The sequence below is a fragment of the Vombatus ursinus genome, unplaced genomic scaffold, assembly GCF_900497805.2.
Source record: "Vombatus ursinus unplaced genomic scaffold, bare-nosed wombat genome assembly UNPS02015175.1, whole genome shotgun sequence".
Lineage (NCBI taxonomy): Eukaryota > Metazoa > Chordata > Mammalia > Diprotodontia > Vombatidae > Vombatus > Vombatus ursinus.
In genome coordinates this window covers 5751615-5772681 of record NW_020954953.1, presented here as the reverse complement: position 1 = coordinate 5772681, position 21067 = coordinate 5751615, and the positions used below count along the sequence as shown (strand labels likewise).

The following is a 21067-nucleotide window of genomic DNA, read 5'->3' as shown; positions in this document are numbered from 1 at the left end:
GACAGATAGATAGATATCTTATTGAGAGTCTAGCCAAATCTTGTCTCTGGAAACAGTATAATTTCTACCTCTGTGGAGGGTAGTTAGATGGTAATGTCTAACATTATAGCCAGTAGCTTGGCTTAGGAAGGAAAGGAAGGATTCAGGACAGTCATGGCTGGTTGATCATTCCTTTGTTCTCCTATGTCCAAAAGGGGATATTAATACCAGAATATCTCTCTATCATACCTTAAATACTTGTAGCATAGGGTATGATGCCTTTTAGTGTCTTAGAAGAAAAGCCAATTTCCCTGGTCCCTCTGAAGGGAAGAGTAACACATTGGCTAGTTTAGTTCTCCTCTCTCCAGATGCTAGTTATATCCAAAACAATCTTGAATGTTGAGCAAACACATTGATTCAAGGAAATGGTAAAAAAGACATTGTGGGAATTATTCAGATTAGAGCAGAGGAAAGAATACACAAGAGTAGCTGAGCTCTTAAAATGAGAGTGGAATAGAATTTTTAGCTCAGTCAAAGAGAGAAAGATCTCATCTAGGAAGTCTGCTCTTAGCATTTTTAAACTGTGGGTCGTGACCCCATATTGGGTCATGAAAAATTTGGCAACAGTTAAAGGTTGCAAATGCAATGTTCAATGACCAAAAATTAATCAAAAATCAAATGCATAATGAATCCAAGGTATTTCTGGTAGCACTTGCCCATGTTGTGTGAGTGTGCAACCTCACGGCAGCTTTGGTTCTGAACACAACGCACATGCACTTTGCACTGCACACACCCTCAGGCCAGCAAGGAACCAAAATGTGAAAATGGGTCTGGAGTGGAAAAAGTTTAAGAAGCCCTATTCTGTGGGCAGCTAGGTAGCACAGTGGATAGAGTGCTGGGCCTGGAGTCAGGAAGACTCTTCTTTCTCAGTTGAAATCTGGCCTCAGATACTTACTATGTGTGTGACCCTCAGCAAATCTCTTAACCTTGTTTGCCTCAGTTCCCTCATCTGTCAAATGAGCTGGAGAAGGAAATGGCAAACCGCTCCACTAACTTTGCCAAGAAAATCCCAAATGGGATCACAAAGAGTTGCACACAATTGAAATGATTGAACAAGGGCTGCAGGCTCTGGAAGTCAAAGGATATGGTTGAATCACATGTGGCTCCAGAGAGATCTCTCATTGGCCATTGAAAGTTTGCACCTTACCTGTTTCACTTGGCTCGCTAAATCAAAAGTTTGTATCTTGTTTCTCTAACCTGTCAATCTTTCTCTGGCTTGGCAACTCAGATATCTCTCAATCAATCAGAAGTAACATCTCTCTCCATGTATGCTGCCCTCAGCCATCATAGGATGGTTCTGAATTAAAAAAAAAAAAAACAACCCAATATATTATTTTACATTATTCTTTCAAAGAGGGAGAGATCAAACTATGGAAGCAATGCTTTTGAGGAAGGTAAAGTAACCTAGAACATTCATGGTTGCAAGTTGCTGCTGGTGAGGCCACCAGAATTCTAGGAAATGCAGTATGTTAGCAGGTATAGCTGTCAGAAATGTGAAATAAAACCTAGAGAGGCCAAAATAAGAATGTGGTTAGATGCATAGCTTTTATGAACTTCCAGCAGAATGGAATTATACATCAAAATAGCAGCATACCCTTTCTTTGATGGGATTGCTTTCCCAACAGCCTCTACCATTTTCCATCAATTTCTATTTCAGTTTCTAAAGTGAATAACAGCCTAACAGAAATAGCTGATGTTTATTTGTTGCATGGAACATTTCAGCTCTGTGTCATTCTAGGCACTCTGATTCCCATTTGCAGAGTCTCCCTGTGTGTGGCCTTTGGACTACTTAGGAATCTTTTTAAATGATAATATTGGATTTTCTTCTGCACTAGGCAGGGTTGTTTGATGAAACTGCCAACTTGGATAGGGCTGAAGGGAGGTAAAAGAACTGCTAGACAATCTAGAACTCTTTTACCAGATATCTAAATTCGGGATATTTGTACATTTGCAGCTTTTTCTGCTTTGGAATGCAAATTCCCTCATAAATTTGCACCATCCAGGCAAGTGTCTTCTACACTAGGGGACTTGGGGAGGGGGTGTCTGATTTTTTCTAAAATTAGAGCTACCTGTTGATAATCACTTAACTTCTGCATCTTAAATTGACCATTGATTAAAAAAAAAAGGATAGTAATACTTACGCTATTCACAGTGATACAATAGCTTTTATTGGTTGTCATTTTTTTTAACAATTTTTTAAAAAAATTTTGCTAGGCAACAGGGTTAAGTGACTTGCCCAAGGTCACACAGCTAGTAAGTGCTATGTGTCTGAGGCGGCATCTGAACTCAGGTCCTCCTGACTCCAAGGCCGTAGCTCTATCTACTGCTCCACCTAGCTGTCCCTTTAATTACTTTTTTTAATTGTAAAAGTAAAATCAATGCTTGTTACCAATAGTTGAGGAAGATATGCAACCTTTTAAAAATTTTAGATTATGAATTTCTAAAGTGGTGAGGGAAATATCTTTGGCGCTCTGCTTTTGAGTTGGGTGTTACAGAAGTAGAGAAAACAATCAGAACTTTAAAGAAATCTTACTATGTTTGAGCTTAACAAGTCTGACCATGTCACTTTCCTGCTTTAGAGCCTTCAGTGATTCCCTGTCACTTTAGAATAAAATACAGACCCCTCACCTTGACCTTTAAACTCTTTCATGATGTAGCTCCAACCCATCTTTCTGGCATTATCTCACATTACTTCCCTTCATAACACTCTGTGCTCAAGCCAATCTGACCTGCTTGCTATTCCCCCAAGCCAGCATTCTTTCTTCTGCATCCCTGCACTGATACAGGTTATCCATTATCCCAGAATGCACTCACTCTTCACTTCTACTAATTTACAGCTTCCTTCAAAGCTTAGCTTATGTGCTACCTCCTGTTGGAAGCTTTCCTTGATTCCTCTATTTCCTCATGAAAATCTTCTTTTCAAATTATCTTGAATTGACTTATATCTGTGTATTCCTCGTGCCAGAGCCTATTGGCATGGGACTCTCTTCTCACCGGTGGAGATGAATGACCTCTGTGAGGGTTGGGGTGGAGTTGGCAAAGATGGGAAAGCTCCAACCTTCTTCAGCCTTCTTCAGGACTATTCAAACTTTGAATTGCTTTCGGTGCTTCTGGACTCCAGCTTTGAGAAGAATGACAGTAGAGGCCAACCATACTTAGGTTGCTGAAGAAAAAGATTCTGGGTAGATATGAGAGGAGATATGATCATGTCCCTATCTCCAGCTTGCTGTACTAGAGACTTCAGGGAGTTTCGCTCTGGATGAGATCCAGTAATATCTCTCGGTTGAGCTATTAGCTTAATCCCAGTGAGAGAGCTCCTTCATTCTGTTTTATCTGGAGTGTATTCTCCTATGTATACTTTCTCTGATTTCTGTTTTGATATGATTTGGATAAGTGGATTTCTTTGTGACTTTACGTATTCATTGTGGAATTGGTATTAGATAGGAAAAAAACTAGCACTATTGGTTACAGTGCTTGGGTCCTCCTTACCCCCAATATAACGACACAATGATCAGAAATTAGAAGTAACCCAATTATTGTCCCCTAGACTAACAATGTGTAAAGTAGCAGATAGATATAATTCTAGGTCGGTACCTCCTCTCCCTGAGGAGAGCAGAGTGGTGGCCTCTGGGCCCAATTTTCTGCTTCTCCTCCTGGAAGAAATTAAAGCCTCCCTTGGAGAAGAGTGGGGGAAGAAGAGGCTAGAGATGTCTATTCTGCCTCCCTTTGAGCCACACAAGGACGTGGGAGGGGAGGGAACAGCCCCATGATACACATGGAACATTGCCCCACGTGGGGCCTTTCCTTACATCTGTATACATATATGTGTTGTATCCTCCAGTTCTGATAGGTAAGCCTTTAACTTTATTTAGTTGGGAGCCAAATCATCACACTGCTTCCTGCAGCACTGTTCATTATAACTGCATAGGAGGCTGGGTATTTAGCTGCTAATATTTCTCTGAAGTTTATAGAGACATTTCAGAATTTAAATAAAGTGTCAATTGTTTTGCTGTCTTGGAAGTGTTAGCAGTCCCTTAGGTAGAGAGTGTTGTGCCATGAATAGAACCTTGGACTAGGGGTTAGGAGACTTTGGTATCCCCATCCACTCTGGGAATGCTTGACCACATGATTTTGGCCAACTCATTAGCCTTCCTAGGCCCATTTACTTATCTTCAAAATAGAGTTGGAGTTATCTGATGGAAGGACAGCAAGTGAATAAAATGGGGTTTATCAATGTAATGGTGTAATACAATTAAGAAAGATGACCATAAAGAGCAATATAAGTACATAAACAAAATACTGTGAAACAGAAAAGCAGAATTATGATAGCAATTGTCTATATATATATATATTATATATATAAATGTCTATAATTCCTTCAACTATGTAAACAAAAAAAACTATATGTAAAAAGAGTTGAAAGGATGAAAGATTGCAAAGAGACAAAAGTTTTATTTAATCATAAAAATATACATTATGGTTAGGCTTATTTATATAACAGAATTTCAGAGTTGGAAATTCTACCTGTTAGTCTAATCTATGCATGAAAAAAGAATCCCCATTTATAACTTATCTAACAGATCTCTGCTTGAAGACCTCTGAAGAGAGGGAACCCATTACTTCTTGAGACATCCCATTCTACTTTTCAATAGCTCTAATTGTTAGGGAATTTCCCCTTATATCAAGTCTAAGTTTGTCTCTGGGACTTTGACCCATTGTCTCTGGATCAAATATCCTGATTTCAGCCTCGATTTTCTGTTTGACTCTTAAAGTCCTTCATAATCTGGCCCCTTCCTAACTTTCCAGTGTTTTCACTCATTTCTTCCCAACCTTCACATATGCTGCAATCCAGTGATACTAGCTTCCTGGCTTTTCTTCGCACAAGACACCCCATCTCTCTGCCTTAGAGAGCCGTTTTCCCTGGCTGTCCTCCATGCCTTGAATGCCCTCCCTCTTCATCTCTGACTCCTGGCTTCCCTGACTTTCTTCAAGTCTCAGCTAAAATCATTCCAGTTTCTGCAAAAAGCCTTTCTCTGTCCTCTTTATTGCTAGAGTCTTCACTCTGAGATTACCTTCCATTTACATGTATATACATAGTTTTTATGCTGTCTCTCCCTTTAGAATGTGAGCTCCTTAAGGGCAGGGACTGTTTTTGCCTTCCCTTGTATCCTCAGTGCTTAGCCCAGTGCCTAACACTTAGTGAGAACGTAATAAATACTTGAAGACTGCCTGATTGGGGCTAAACAAAGCAAGTCTTCTTACACAGCGGCTCTTCCAAAATTTAAAAACAGACATCACATCCTCCCTAAGCCTTCTCCTTCCTAAGTTAAACAATCCTAGTAATAGTAACAGTAATAATAATAATGATGATGATGATGATGATGATGATGATAGCTAACATTTCTATAGAGCTTTAAGGTTTGCAAAGTGCTTTTATAAATGTTATCTCACATTATCTTCACAACAACCCTGAGAGGTAGATGTTTATTGGGATAATAATTTTGCATCTGAGAAAAATGAGGTAGCTGGAGGTTAAAGACTTGCCCAGGGCCATGTGACTAATAAATGGATTTGAATTCAGGTCTTCCAGATTCCAGGTCCAGCACTTTGTCTACTGGGCCACCTAGTTGCCTTCACTATCTTTGCTTGAACCTCTCCAGCATATCCATGCTTTTCCCAAACTATGGCGCCCAGAACTGAACACGGTACACCAAATATGATCTGACCAGGGTAAGCAGGCAATCAATGAAGGCAAGAAGCATTGAGTTAGTGCTTACTCTGTGCCAGGCACTGTGCCAAACAAGCAAAAAGATCAGGCTATGCCCTCAAGAAGCTTACATTTGAATGGGGGAAGACAATCCATAAAAAGGAACTGAAAAGGATGAGTGTGGGTAGCAAAGTTGGGAAAATAAGAAACACAGGTGGGAATAGAACGAAGCAGGCCAGGCCTGGGCCAGAAGGAGTTCACCAATGGGAGAAAGAGGTTGGTATGATGGAAGGATGTTCCAGGGTGAGAAGGCAGCTGAATCATGGTGGCACAATATAGAACTATCACCTCCTTATTCCTGAACACTTTCTTAGTGTAATCCAGGAATGAATTAGCTTTTTGGCTGACATACAATACTGTTGATTCAATTGATTTATTGACTTACAGGCCATTTAAAAAAACAAAACCCAAATCTTTTTCAGACAAACTACTGTCCTACCATGTTTCCCCCCATCATGAACCTGTGAGATTTTTTTTTAACCTGGCTGTAAGACTTCATATTTATTCATCTATCCAATCATTCATTCATTTATCCGTCCATCCATCCAACCATTTGGTACACCATGTTAGGAGTTCAAGACGCCTTGGACTCTTTTTGCTAGGCAGCCAGTGGATTTTAGTGTTAAATTCATGCAGTGGCTAGATAAGACCAGATCTTCGAGGTCTAAGGGCCTACTACACAATACATACTTTATATTTACATGCCTGCCCCTCCTTACTCCCAACCCACAGGACCCTCTCAAGGAAAGGCGTCTCTAGGCCACGTGCCCCAGCAGAGGCGCGATAGCGCGTCTGCGCAGGTGTGGGCATGGATTGGGGGGAGGGGTCTTAGGGGCGGGGCCAGAGCACCCGGAACTTAGGCTCCGGAAGGGGAAGGGAGGAACCTTGTCTTGTAGCCGGAGCCCTGCCCGAGACTGAATTCCGGTCGCACCGGTCCGGCACCTCTCTCTCTGGTTTCACTGTTTCCACCCGGGCTCAGTTGGTGGACGGCTCGGCCGCCATCGAGTTATGGAGCCTGTGGGCTCCGGGGCCGGGCGCCTTCCCGGGTCTTTGGAGCAGCCCGCAGCCCCAGACAACCGGCTGTTTCTTGTGAAAGGTGCGCGCGGCAGCTGCGGGTCCCCGGGAGCCTTGAGCCTGGCCTGGCGTGGCCTGTCCTCCAGGCTCCCCTCCCTAGAGGACGAGCGGGTTGTGTTGGTGATTGTGGGAGGCGTGGACAGGGGAGGACCCTTGTGCGCCTCTCCCCCCGCAGACCCTCCCCTCAGCGTGGCTCAGCCCTGTCCCTAATCTTTGGACCCGCAGTCCGAGACTTCTCCGCTCTGAGCCTCAGTTTCCCCATCTGTAGAAGAACCAGATGATCTAAGGACCCTTTCAGCCAGCCCCGAAGCTCTTGGTGCTTGGGGGGGGGGCTGGTTTGGGAAGAGGAAGAGGGCAGGCAGCTCTCCATGTAACCTCCCCAAAGCCACCACCCCGGGCTGACGGGAGGGTCTGGGGTGCTGAAGGCACTTTAGGTGTAATCACAATGTCTCAAGTGCCGTCAACACTGTGAGTGTTGCAGCTATTGATGTATCCTTCTCTGCAACACGGGCCCAGAAAAATTAAGCAGCTTGCCCAAGTTCAAAGCACTACTAAGAGGCAGAACCTAGATCTGAACCCAGGGCTTCTGACTCCCCATCTAGTGCTTTTTCCATTAAACTTAGCTTTATTGCTTGTAGGATGAGCTTAGTTTAAAATACTTCTTTTAAAACATGGGGCTTTGCACAAATGTCACTGATCCTAATCAGTTGTAATTACTTTACATTTTCTCCTTTGCAGGATAGATGATTAACATTTCTGAGTTTGTTTTTTTTTTTTAATAAATGAGGGTAGAGCATGGCTTAATTTTTTTTGAAACTTTCTTGCTTATGCTCTTTTTGAGGTTATTAATTTTTTTTAATTTAATTTTTGGCAGGTGGAATTTTTCTTGGTACAGTTGCTGCTGCAGGAATGTTGGCTGGTTTTGTTACGACTTTGTCACTGGCTAAAAAGAAAAGCCCTCAGTGGTTCAATAAGGTTTGTGATCTGCTAAGTTAATTTGCATCTATTATTTTTGGTAAAATTTTGCTACGGGGAATGAGGATGGAGTACGATTTTTATTTTGATGACATTTCACATTGATTTAAGAGGTCTTTAGGGCAGCTAGGTGGCACAGTAGATAGAGCACTGGCCCTGGAGTCAGGAGGACCTGAGTTCAAATCCGGTCTCAGACCAGACACTTGACACTTACTAGCTGTGTGACCCTGGGCAAGTCACTTAACCTCAGTTGCCTCACCAAAAAAAAAAAAATCCAAACAAAAAGAGGTCTTTGAATGTATGCATAGAGTCTAAAATTCTTTTTTATTGCTGGTTTTAAAGGGAACAAGTATTAAGCATCTACTCTGTACCAGACATTTGCCACATACTTTGCAATTATTATCTCGCTTGATTTCTAAGTAAAAATAGTTAGAAGTGCATCCTTTTAAAAAATGGGGGTAAATGTATATCCTGTTTCCAAAGAGGATTTCAGTTCTGAATACAAGGTAGAGAGATGTTGTCTAGATATTTATAGTTAGGTGGATTCGGAATTGCTTAAAGGAATAGATCTGAAGATTAATAAGTTGATTTCAACTTTGATGAAGGTCTTGATTAGAGAGGCCTAAATTTCTGTCTTTTGCTGGGTGCTACTTAATATTTTTGTTAATGTCTTTGATGAAGACATAGATATGCTCATTAAATTTGCAAATGACATGAAGGGGTAGTCAACACATTGGGTGAGAGATTCAGGGTCCAAAGAGCTCTTGACAATTTAGAATGATGGGCTCAATCTAATTTGAAAAAATTTAGTAGAGGTAATTGTATCTATTTCTCAAATACAAGTTAGGTGAGAAGTGACAGGAGAGAGCATTTTATGTGAAAAATGATCAGAGGATTTTACTGGATTATCAGCTTCATATGAAATGACAGTATTACAAGGCAGTCAAAAAAAAGCTAACATGATCTTAAGCTTCATTAAGAGAGGTATTATGTCCGGAATGAGGGAAGTGATAGTATCACTGCATTCTGCCATGGTCAGACTGTATCTGAAGTTTTTCAATTCTGGATGCCACATTTTAGGAAGACAGTGCGAAGATGCAAGGTGATCGGAAGGGTAAGGGGATTAGAGAGACCATAAAAATTGGCTGAAGGAACTGGGGATGCTAGTGATATTAATAATACCTGGGGAGAAGAAGACTGGGATGAGGGGGAAGAGACAGCAGAGAGACAACTGTCTGAGTATTTGAAGGGTTGTAACATAGAAGAGGGGCAAGACTTGCTCTATCTGGCCCTAGAGGACAGAAACAGGAGCAATAGATGGAAGTCAGTTCTGTGCAAGGCAAAAAAATTTCTAACAATTAGAACTGCTCGAGACAAAAATTGCCTCTAGAAGCTGTGGGTTCTTGATCACCAGAGGGAAGGGGAGGTCTTTTTTTGGGTTTTGGGTTACTACTTTGTCAAAAATGCTGAAGAGGGATTTTTCCAGTTATGGATTGGACTGAATTAGAGGTGGAGAACCCTGCCACCTCAAGGCCTTTTAGGTCCTTGGGTGTGGCCTTTTGACTGAGTCCAAGTTTTACAGAACAAATCCTTTTACTAAGGGGATTTGTTCTGTGAAGTTTGGATTCAATTAGAGGGCCTCATTTGAGGACCCAGAGGGCCACATGTGACCTCTAGGTTGCAAGTTCCTTACCCCTGGACTAAGGGCCTTTTCAGTTGTGGGATTCTGTGCTACCTATCTTGTTTTAAAAGTTAAAAACTTTTTATGGTGAGTGAGATTCTATGGTTTTGTAAAGCATTAAAAATTCTTTTGGATAGCTAACTTAGATCTTGCTGCATTGTTAAGCCTATTCTTATCTGTCCTCACTAAACCAGTCTTCTAGCAAAGATGGATTATTTGGGGGGAAGAGTTGCCCAGCATACTGAGAAAATAAGTTCCTTGCCCATAATTAGTCAGCTTTTTCTGTCATGTCACATTGTTTACTCATTGAACTTGCAATCTAGTAAACCTTTGAGATCTTTTTCATAGGAACTGCTGAAACTTCTTCCACAGGTACCTTTTTATTTAGTACTTGAAACCGCATTTCATTTTGAGGCAGACATCATGGCGTTCAGAACTGGGCTAAGGCATGTGTTCACTCTATGCAAGACTTGATAATTATACTCTTAAGCATTTGAAAATTGGGCCCTGCTATGTCCCCTGGAGGTTTTGAACCATAACTACAATACTTGTATCTTGACTTTTTTGGTATTTTGAGATCTTTGATTTCATTAGTAGGGGTGAAACCTGTGGTATAGGTTGAAGCCTCTTCATATTTAAGGAGATAGTCTTTTTTTTATTTATTTATTTTGATTTATCAACAATCACTTCCATAAGCTTTTTTTTTTTTTGGCGAGGCAATCGGGATTAAGTGACTTGCCCAGGATCACACAACTAGTGAGTATCATGTGTCTGAGGCTGGATTTGAACTCAGGTCCTCCTGACTCCAGGGCTGGTCTTCTATCCACTGTGCCATCTAGCTGTCCCCCATAAGCTTTTGAGTTTAAAATTTTTTTCCCTCTCCCTCCACCCCTCCCCAAATCAGCACACAATCTGATATAGGCTTTACACATACATTCTATTAGATGTATTTTCACATTAGTGATGTTGTAAGGAAGAATTAGAACCAATAGGAGGTACCACAAGAAAGAGGAAACAAAACAAAACAGAAGAAAAAATGGCAAATAGTATGCTTCAATTTATATTCAAATCATAATTTGGTGACCAGCATTCTGGTGATGAGCCTCTTAAAGAAGCAAGAGAGTAAGCATTTACTAAGCATGTGCAACATGCCAAATACAGAGAGGAAATTATAGCAGCCTCAAGAAATATTTATAGATGTGTATACAAAACACACATAAAGTAAATTCTAGGTAACCTTGGAGGGGAGAACCAAGCAAGGGCTCCTGCAGAAGTTGGTGCTGGAGCTTCTTTGAAGGAAGCTAGAGATTGAGGTGAGGAATGAGAGCGTCCTAGGCATGGGGACAGCCCAAAGTCATGGAGGCAGGAGATGGGGTGTCGTGGGGGAGGGATAGCAAGTAGACTAGAGAGCGTATAGAGGGGAGTAACGGGAAAAAAACTAGGAGGGGAGCAGGGAACCAGTTTGTGAAGAGCCTGATAGCAGAATTTATAGTTGATCCTAGAGGTAATAGGGAGTCACTGGAATTTGTTGAGTAGAAGGGTGATGTGATTAGACATGTGCTTTAGAAAAATCACTCTAGTGACTGTGAATGAGGTCTAACACTTTGCATGTGTTATCTTACTTGATCCATACAACAACCCTGTGAGGCAGGTGTTATTATTATCCCCATTTTACAAATAGGGGACTGAGATTGAGAGGTTAGGTGATTTGTCCAGAGTCACACAGATAGTAAGTGGTTTAGATTCAGGTCCTCTGGATTTCAAGTCCAACCTTAAATACGACAACCAGCCCCAGAGGTGCTTATTACCTCCAGGATCAAATATAAAACCCTTATTTGGCATTTAGAGCTCTTCATAACCTTGGCCCTTCTGTCTTTCAAGTCTTCTTACATTTCAGTCCCATCTGTGCACTTTTCAATTAAGCAACAGCTGTTTTATTGATGTTCCTTGTACTCACAACTCCCATCTCCTGACTCCATGCTCTTTTGGAAGCCATTCACTGTGTTGGAATGCTCTCTTTATTCACCTCTGCCCCCTGGCTTCTTTAGCTTCCTTTAGAGACTCAGCTCCAATCTTATAACCCTCTCATTAATGCTACTGGACTTTAAAGCTTCTAATTCCTCAGACCAGCCTGTTCTCAAGGAGTCAGTGTTCAGATGAGTCTGGGATCCAGGTCTAACCTTACTTTTAATGGCTTTCAGGTACATGGTAGATTTTGTGGGTTAGAGTAGGAACTTAATCATCATTTATGGTAATTCTGTGGGAAAATGTCATGAGTTCCAAGCAGCTGACTTCTAAGTAAGCTTTTGAAGCACGGTCCATTCATAAACTGAGGTTATTGTATTTTTTAGGATGATGTTTAACTCCTTTAGCTTTTACCTTTCCTGGGGACTTTGGGAGACACTGATGTGATTTGCTATAAGGGAACAGAACCAGACTGGAACTGAAGAGACTGAGTTTTCTAGTCCTAATTCTGCAGTCAGTTAATTTGACTTGGGGAAATATCCTCCATGTATTCCCATTTACTGATCTCTCAGATGGGCATTATCCTCAACTTGGTACTAGTCAGTGGATTTAACTGCTGAAAAATAATTTGCTGTAAGATTATCTAGAGCAGCTAGGTTGGTGCAGTGAATAGAGTGGATAGACTCATTTTCCTGAGTTCAAATCTGGCCTCGAACACTTACTAGCTGAGTGACCCTGGGCAAGTCACTTAATCCTGTTTGCCTCTGTTCCTCATCTCTAAAATGAGCTCCTCTAAAATGAGGAGAAGGATATGGCAGCTACTCCTTTATCTTTGCCAAGAAAATCCCAATTGGGGCCACAAGGAGTCAGATATAGCTGAAAAACGACTGAGCAACAAAAATGTTATCCCGCAGTATCTTTTAATGAATAATAATTCAAATCATTTTTTGAAATAAGGGTGAATCATTCAAGAAATGCATATTTAGTAAGGTTTTAGATAAGATTAAACTTAAGCAAGGATATGGTTAGAGACTACTGAAGGGATAATCAATTTTTAACAGTAATAGTTTCTTTCACAAATGTAGAAAGAGTATTTTCTTCCATTCTAAGTGACTTTTAATTGAGAAATTAGGAAGGTTGAAAGAGTACAAATAGGTAATTTAATAAATGTTGCTTGATTGAAGGCTTATCTTTCTTTTCTAACCTATGAATAATAAAAAAGAAAAAGGTAAAGACAAAGTTAGCCTGTTAACATATTATTTTAAGTTTCTTTCATTGACCTGATTGAGAGAGTAAATTTTTTTTAAAGGGCCACATATATTTCATATTTGTAAATAGTTTAAAAATTTAAAAATATAGTAAACATAATAGCGTGTTTGTTGAAGGGAAATTTGAAAATACGTGTTTCTTGCTTTAGTTATAGAAATAATTTAGAAGTTTTGGCACCTGCTGAGTTAGGAAGACCTGGATTCAAAGCCTACTTCTAATACAAACTAGCTATGTGACCAGGGTAAGGTCCCTTAAGCTGTTAGTTTGCATTGTTGAAGACAAATTTTATAGTAGCAACTCATCACATTGAGGTTTGAATAAAAAAACCAGATCTTCCAAAACAATTGTTGTTCAGACATAAAGTTGGAAGGGATCTCTGAAGCCAGCTGGTCCACCTTCTTCATTTTATGTATTAAGAAATTGAGTCTAAGATAGGTTCAGTAACTTGTTTTGTGTCACAGGTCATCAGTGGCAAAGGTGGTATTTGAACTCACATTCTCTGAGTTAGGAGCCAGTGTTCTTTCCACTGTACTACCATCTCACCTCATACTGCCAGAGGAAAAAAAATCCAAACTCTCAGAATAGGCATTATTTATCTGTTGAATTGGAAGTGGCTGACTTCCCAGTAACTCCTCAAGTATCTACTTCACTTTTAGGCAGATAAAAGAACCAAATTATTTAGTTTCTGATGTGGCCGCAAGGTTGATCTGGAAAAACGAAACAAACAAAAAAACAACAAACTACGTCACTACTTTGTGTTACTTTTATAAAAATGAAACCTTTACCTACCTTGGAGATGAGAATTATGTTACAAACATTATATCATACAACAAAAATGTAAGTGAAATATGATTAAAATGTATCTTTTGAATTAGTGATTAATATCAGTTTGACTTAATTTAAATGTTCTCTAAAGATGAGATTGATGAGAGTTATTGAACTTTTGTTCTTAGCTTTGTCATTGACTTTCAATTAACTTTGAGTAAGTTGCTTAATGGTCCTGTCCTTTAATTTCTGTACTTGTATAAAGGATTATTAATTTTTGCCAGCTACTTCCTCAGAAAAGTATGGGTAAATATTCAGAAGATGAAATACATGCTAATATTGAGACAGAAATATATAATGAATATAGAGTTATTTACAAGAGAGTAACTCAACTATTTTAGCTTTGGGAAATGTAGTACAATATCCACAACATGCTTTGGGATTCATAAGTAACCTTTCTATGAAACTATATGCAAATATTCATTGTCTTATTAAGGATTTTTGATATTTCATTTAAATTCTAAAATAAGCTCTATAATAATGAAGGAAAATAGTTGTAGGGAAAATTGAATTGCCAAATAATTCTGATCAAAAAGATTGTAATCGGACACAAGCATCATACATATATCTTTTTTCTTGCTAGCATTTCAAATGACATTTCATTTTGAGAGTAGCTTCCTATTGCCTCCAGGAGCAAATACAAAATGCTCTGTTTGGCATTCAAAACCCATTGTTACCTCCCCCACTTCTACCTTACCAGTCTTTTTTTTTTTCTTGTCAAATTTTTTGTTGATGCTCTCTTCATTTTTTTATACAACTGTTATTGTTTGATTTAGTCAAACAGAATATTAATGTTTTTAATGTATTTATGTACAGACTGAATTCTGACCCCTAGAGAAATAATTAAACTTAATTTTCTAAAATCAGAATTGTGCCAGTGGTATTTACGCTTCCTCCAATTAATAATTTGGTTAATGGTTTCTACTTTTGGAGGGAAATGAGGCCAGTTGAGGAAACTAAGACACACATCTGTATGGTATCTATGTAACCATGCTGTAGGACCCACTATGCAGGAAAAGGAGGAGGGTGTCTATGTCATTCTTATTAAAAACAATTAAAAAGAGTTTAAGTATTAAGTAAATTATTAAAAAGTTTAGATCTGAGATTTTTTTTTTTTTTTTTTTGGCTAGGCAATGGGGTTAAGTGACTTGCCCAGGGTCACACAGCTAGTAAGTGTTATGTGTCTGAGGCCGGATTTGAGCTCAGGTCCTACTGAATTCAGGGCTGTTGCTCTATCCACTCTGCAGATCTGAGAATTTTTAAATGTAGATTTAGCAGATTTTGACTCTTCTAAAACAAGTTAAAATCTGTACTCCATTTTTCTACTATAATTCCAAGTGGCAGAAATATTTTCTTTTTTTTAAAAAAGTTTATATTTATGTCTTTTTTATACATGACCGTAGTTTCTCCCAGTAGTCCTCTCACACTGCCTTCCAGAGAGCATCCCTTGTAACAATTATCTTCTTTTTTTTTTTTTGGTGAGGCAGTTGAAGTTAAGTGACTTGCCCAGAGTCACACAGCTAGTGAGTGTTATGTATCTGAGGCCAGATTTGAACTCAGGTCCTCCTGACTCTAGGGCCCGTGCTCTATCTACTGCGCCACCTTGCTGCCCCAACAATTATCTTTTTAAAAGAATGTAAATTTATTATATTTTTTAAAAGCATAACTGAGCAATACATCAAAAAAAAGTCTGAAAATAAGTGCCACGCTTGGTGGTCCTCACACCTTTGTCAAGGAGTGGGGTGAGAATGTCTTCTTCTATGTCTTCTTTCAAGGCATGCTTGTTCTTTATAATTTTGCACTATTCACTTTTGAGTGTGTGTGTCTGCAGTCATTGTGTAGATATTGTTTTCTTGGTTCTGCTTACTTTGCTATGCATTACTTCAGGTAGCTCTTTCCATGCTTCTCAGTATTTATCACAGTGATTATTTCTAATAGCACTACATTCATATACCACAGTTTGTTTTGCCATTCCTCAATCATCTGTTTTGTTTCCAGGTCTTTGTTATTACAAAAAATATACTGTAAGTATTTGGGGGATATGGAGACTTTCCTCTTACCTGTGGTTTCCTTTGGAGTATAAGCCTAGTAAGGGAATCTCTGGGTCAAGGGATATGGACATTTTAGTCTCTTTATTTGTGTAATTACAGATTTCTCTCCAAAATAATTGTATCAATTTATAGGTCCCCCAACAGTGGACCAATGTACCTGTCTTCATACAACCCTTCCAAAGTTGACTATTGTCATCTTTGCCAATTTACAGGGAGTGGGGTGAACCTCTGGGTTATTTTGATTTACATTTCTTTTATTATTACTGATTTGGAGCATATGGTTATAGATAGTTTGCAGTTCTTCTTTTGAGAACTTTTGTTCATATCCTTTGACTGCTTATTGGGGAACAGTTTTTGGTCATATATTTATATGTAATATATCTGTTAATTGTTTTTATACCTTGGATATCAAACCTTTATCAGAGAAGTTTGATACAAAGATTTTTCTCCCCATTATGCCTAGATGTAGTAGTCATTTCCCATTTTTATCCTAGGTGTAGATTGATCCCCAAATATTTTATGCATTTCTTAGTTATTTGGAATAGAATTCCCTTACCATTATTGACTCTTGAATTTTGTTATTATATGGAAATGCAGTTGATTTTGGAAGGAAGGAAGGAAACAAACATATGTTAAGCATCTACCATGTGCCAGTCATTGTCATATATGATTTATAAATGTCTCATTTTATCCTTAAAACAATCCTGTGAGGTAAGTGCTATTATCCCCAGGAAACTGAGGCAGATAGAGGTTAAGTCCAGTGTCACATAGCTAGCACATATTTGAGATGGGATTGGACTCAGGTCTTCCGGATTCCAGATTCAGTACGCTAATCACTGTAATACCTAGTGCCTAGTTATATTTTATAGCCTGCAGCTTTGCTGAAGCTATTAATTGTATCATTTATCTTTGCTGATTCTCTGGAATTTTCCAGGCACATATCAGCATATCTTCTGCAAATAGAGATAGTTTTATTTCTTCTTTACACCTTTGAATTCTTTCTCTTGTCTTATTGCTACTGCTGTCATTTCCAGGACTGTATCAAATAATCATGAGAAGAGTGGGCATTCTTACTTTACTCCTGTATTTATTGGGAAAGGTTCTAGTGTATTTCCATTGCATGTGATGCTTGATTTTGGTTTTAGATAGATACTTTTGGTGAAATAAAAAAAAAAGTTCCCTTCTTGATAGGTTTTTAGCATAAGTAAGTGTGGTATTTTGTCAAAGGCTTTTTACAACTATTGAGATAATTGTGGTTTGGAATGGTTTTGTTTCTAATACAATTAAATGTGCTGATTGTTTTTCTAATGTTGAACTATCCTTGCATCCTTAGTAAAAATCCACCTTGGTCCTAATGAATGTAGCCTGTTAAACAGGATTTTATTTAAATTTTCTGTTGGTGTTCTATAGATCACCAACAGATGGACTAGATTCTCTAAATCAGTACTTTTCTTCCTGCTTTCACTATTTCTGAGCAGTTTTTCTCAATGATTTCCTGAAGTGTGGTATTCAGGTTTTCATTTTCAGAGTGTTATTTTAAAATTTTTTTCTTTTTTTATTAACCGACTTTGCAAATATATGAACTAGATGGAGGGTTGTTTTTCTTTTTCTTTGCATTTCTCGTACTTTGCACACTGCTGGACATAAAGTTAGTGCTCGATGGAGAGGCCCAGTTAAAAACAACACCACCACCCAGTTACCTTGTGGTGAATTCTTTGACTTCACCTCTTTCAGCTAGATGGCTTAGTAGATAGAAGGTTGGACTTGGAGTAAGGAAGTCATGAGTTTGATCTCACCACAGACACTAGCTGTGTGACCCATGGGAGCTCACTTAACATCACTCAGCTCCAGTTTCTTCATCTGTAAAGTGGGGATAATAACAGCACCTACCTCACAAAGTTGTTGTGAGGATTAAATGAGATAATATATGCAAAACACTTCACAAACCTGCAAGTGCTATGGAATTGCTAGATATTATTGTATTATTTAGTTTCGTGGGTAGAAAGCTGTCCTTAGAATAACCTCTCACTTAACCATTTTCCCAGGTGGTATAGTGGATAGAACACCAGACTTGGCATCAGAAGGATCTAAATTTGAATCCTGGTCAGATACTTATTAGCTTTGTAACTTTGGACAAGTCACTTAACTTCCCTAAAACTTAATTTCCTCATCTGTAAAGCGTGTTCAGTGGCCTCTAAGGTCTCTAATATCTCTAAGTCTGTGATCCTGTGATTCTTACTCTTAAATTCTTACTCTTGGATTAATTTTCCTCTTATTTCTATCATTCTTTCCGATTCACATTGTTCTTACTATTCTGTTTTTGTTTCCAGGGAATTACTGCCACAGCTGCTTTACCGGAGAGTGGTTCTTCTCTTGCCTTGCGAGCATTGGGTTGGGGCTCACTTTATGCATGGTGTGGAGTTGGTGTAATCAGTTTTGCAGTCTGGAAAGCTTTAGGAGTTCACAGTGTAAGTAGCATCCGTATTTTTCTGACCTAAGTCTTAGCATGCACAGTCACCATATCTGCTGCAGATTTTAAGAACCTTAGCCAATTTTACCGTTTTCCCTCTAGCACACATTCATACACAGAACCCACTGAATGCTGAAGAACTTGGCTAAGTTCTCACTAATGCTCTTTGCACATTAAACTTATTTAAGACAGTGATTTAAATAATTGAATATAATATGTAACATGATAAAATAACCCTTTTTAAAATTTTAATTTATCTTACAACAGGGGAGTTAGATGACCTAGGTTCTAGCCCTATTTCTGACCCTGTGTAATCCTGTGATCTTGGGCAAGCTGCCTAACTTCCCTAGGCCTCAGTTTCTTTATCTGTTAAATAAGGTACTATATATCGGGAGTTCTTAACCTTTTTTTATCATGGACCCCTTTGGCAATCTGGAAAAGCCTCTGGTCCCTTTCTCAGAATAATGTTTTTAAATAACTTAAGGGAATGCTCTGTTAAAGGTTAGTGAAAATAAAGATGTAATTTTTTTCTCCTTAAAGTTCACAGACCCCCTCCTACCCAGAAATCCAAGAACCCGTGGACTTGGTGAATTTTCACATCTCTCAGTTATAAAATTCTACGAAGTATGCCACTTGGTTTCAGATTTCACAAGCATACTTTTTTTTTAAGGCAATTGGGGTTAAGTGACTTGCCCAGGGTCACATAGCTAGTAAGCGTCAAGTGTTTGGTCTGAGGCCGGATTTGAACTCAGGTCCTCCTGACTTCAGGGCTGGTGCTCTATCCACTGTGCACCTAGCTGCCCCTCACCAGCATACTTTAAAAGTAAGTTAAGGCATTTATAAATCATTGAAAAAATTTCACATTATTAATGATCTTTAAGACGTACAACTTACTTATTTGATAAATGAACCTAAGGCGATGTAAGAAGTTTTTTTTGTTTAAGTAAGTAGAAAGAGTTTCATAGTTATTCTTTCATGAAAAATACTCTTTTTAATTTTCTGCAGTTGGAATTTAGGATAAAAAAAAGTAAAAGAGTTCTAGATGTAACCACAACAGGTTGTCAATAGTTTTCTCTAAAAGACTGTGCAAATTTTATATATAGATGTGAATAAAATGAAATTGTAAAATGATTTTCATAATTCCTGTTTTCTATAAACATTGCTGAAAAGAAAAGAAAAATCTCCCCTCAAAAGTCATATTGTTATAAAATTACTTAAGTTGTTCCATGACTACATGATCCTTATTACTGATGCTTTTAATTTAGTTTAAGATGGGGTAAACATTTCCAAGTTGATGGCCTGCCCCCCCCATAGTCTTTGAAACCGATTTTTTTATTTTTAGAGATTGTGTGATTCTAGGTAGTCACTTAGCCTCTGAAGATCTTAGTTTTTTCATCTGCAAAATGAGTATGTCAGGCTAGGATATTCCTGAGGCTCCCTATAGTCCACGAGTTCAGTAATTATGTGAAATTCCTAAATCACCGTTTTCCCTCTTGAATCCATCCTTTTTAGCACTGCTGGAATAGTCTTTGTTAGACACAGATGTGGTCGTTTTACTCCTTGACTTAAAAATACTTAGTGCCTCACTTGCCTACTGAGTAAAGTTCAGACTCTCGTTCTTGGCATTCTAGACCTTTGATAACTTGGTGTCAGCCTTATGTTGTATCTCTTATTATTTTGCCCTCAGTGTACCTTAAATTCCAACTCTTTATGCTGGTCCTCCTGCCTGGAATGGCCTCCTTCTCTTTGTCATTGAATTTCTCTTCATTCTGTAAAGTCCAACTCAGATGCCATTTCCTCCATGAAGCCTTCTCTGACCTCCTTGGTTGGTAACAACTTTCCCCCTTGAAGCTTAAATAACACTTTGTTTACAACTCTTTAATGCATTTATCATACGATAATGTAAGAGCTATCGGCTAATAGTGTTAGCTGTTCTCTAGGCATCAGTTTGTTTGCTTATTCCTTTCTTCTTCCTTTTCCAAATGAATAGAAATACATCAAATAATCCATTAACCAAAACAGGTTACCTCAGACTCATTCATGTTACAGAACCATTGAGAAGCTGCCTGACAGAATATACAGCGCTGGACTGGGAGTAAGGGAGACCTGGATTCTGATTACCTCTGATCCCTACTAGCTGTGTGATCCTGGGCAGGTCACTTGCCCTCTCTCTAACCTTATTTTTCTCATCCCCCAAATGAGGACAGTTATATCTATGGGACTTACCTTACAGGGTTGTGAGAATCAAATGAGATGGTATGCATCACGCACTTTGCTCACTTTAAAATGCGTGTGTGTGTGTGTGTGTGTGTGTTGTTAAAGCAGACAGTAAGATTTCTGTCTGTGATCACTTACAGTCCGAGACTCTCAGAACAATAATTGTAAATACACACAGAGGTAGTGTGGTATAATGGATAGAAAGCTGGACCTGGAGTCAGGAGGACGTGGGTCCAAATCCTACCTCTCTTCAGCCCTGCTGTATTACTCTGGGCACATTATTTAACCTTCATTGCTCCTGGCAGCTTTCTAAGAATGGAAGATATAGAACAGGTACTGATGTGCTTCCTTAGAGAGAGTTCTCTGTATCAGTGAAATCCCAAGTCCATTCAAGAAACATACACGTTTATCAGCACAGTTATTTATTCAGTCCCTTCTGGAGTGTTTCCTCGTGCCAGCTGTTCATCCTTTAACTGTCATCCTTCCCAGGCTCTACCTTCATCTTCCTGTCTCTTTGACTTTTTCATCTGTCTCCTTTCCCTTTTTATACCTCATTTTCTTCCTCTCAGTTTGCTTTTTCACCTCTTGTATTCCATGTGCTCATTCTCTTTCTGCTCCATGCTGAACTACCCTCCCTGGCTGTTGCTCTTTTTGTCTCCCTTGATTTCCAACCCCTGAACCCAGGTCCTTTCTGTCTTTGCTTTATTTCCCTATACTGTGTTCACTTTGCTCAA

General features: G+C 39.0%; 1 protein-coding gene across 1 annotated transcript in view; it reads left to right on the top strand.

Annotated features, from left to right (window-relative positions):
• Positions 1-6703: 6703 nt before the first annotated feature.
• The window catches only part of LOC114031485 (transmembrane protein 242-like), a 52419-nt gene continuing 38055 nt past the window's right edge, over positions 6704-21067 (top strand). The window contains exons 1-3 of the mRNA XM_027846574.1: positions 6704-6902; positions 7755-7855; positions 17977-18114. Coding sequence (XP_027702375.1) covers positions 6815-6902; positions 7755-7855; positions 17977-18114 — 327 coding nt within the window. The 5' untranslated portion in view covers positions 6704-6814. The remainder of the gene's footprint in view (positions 6903-7754; positions 7856-17976; positions 18115-21067) is intronic.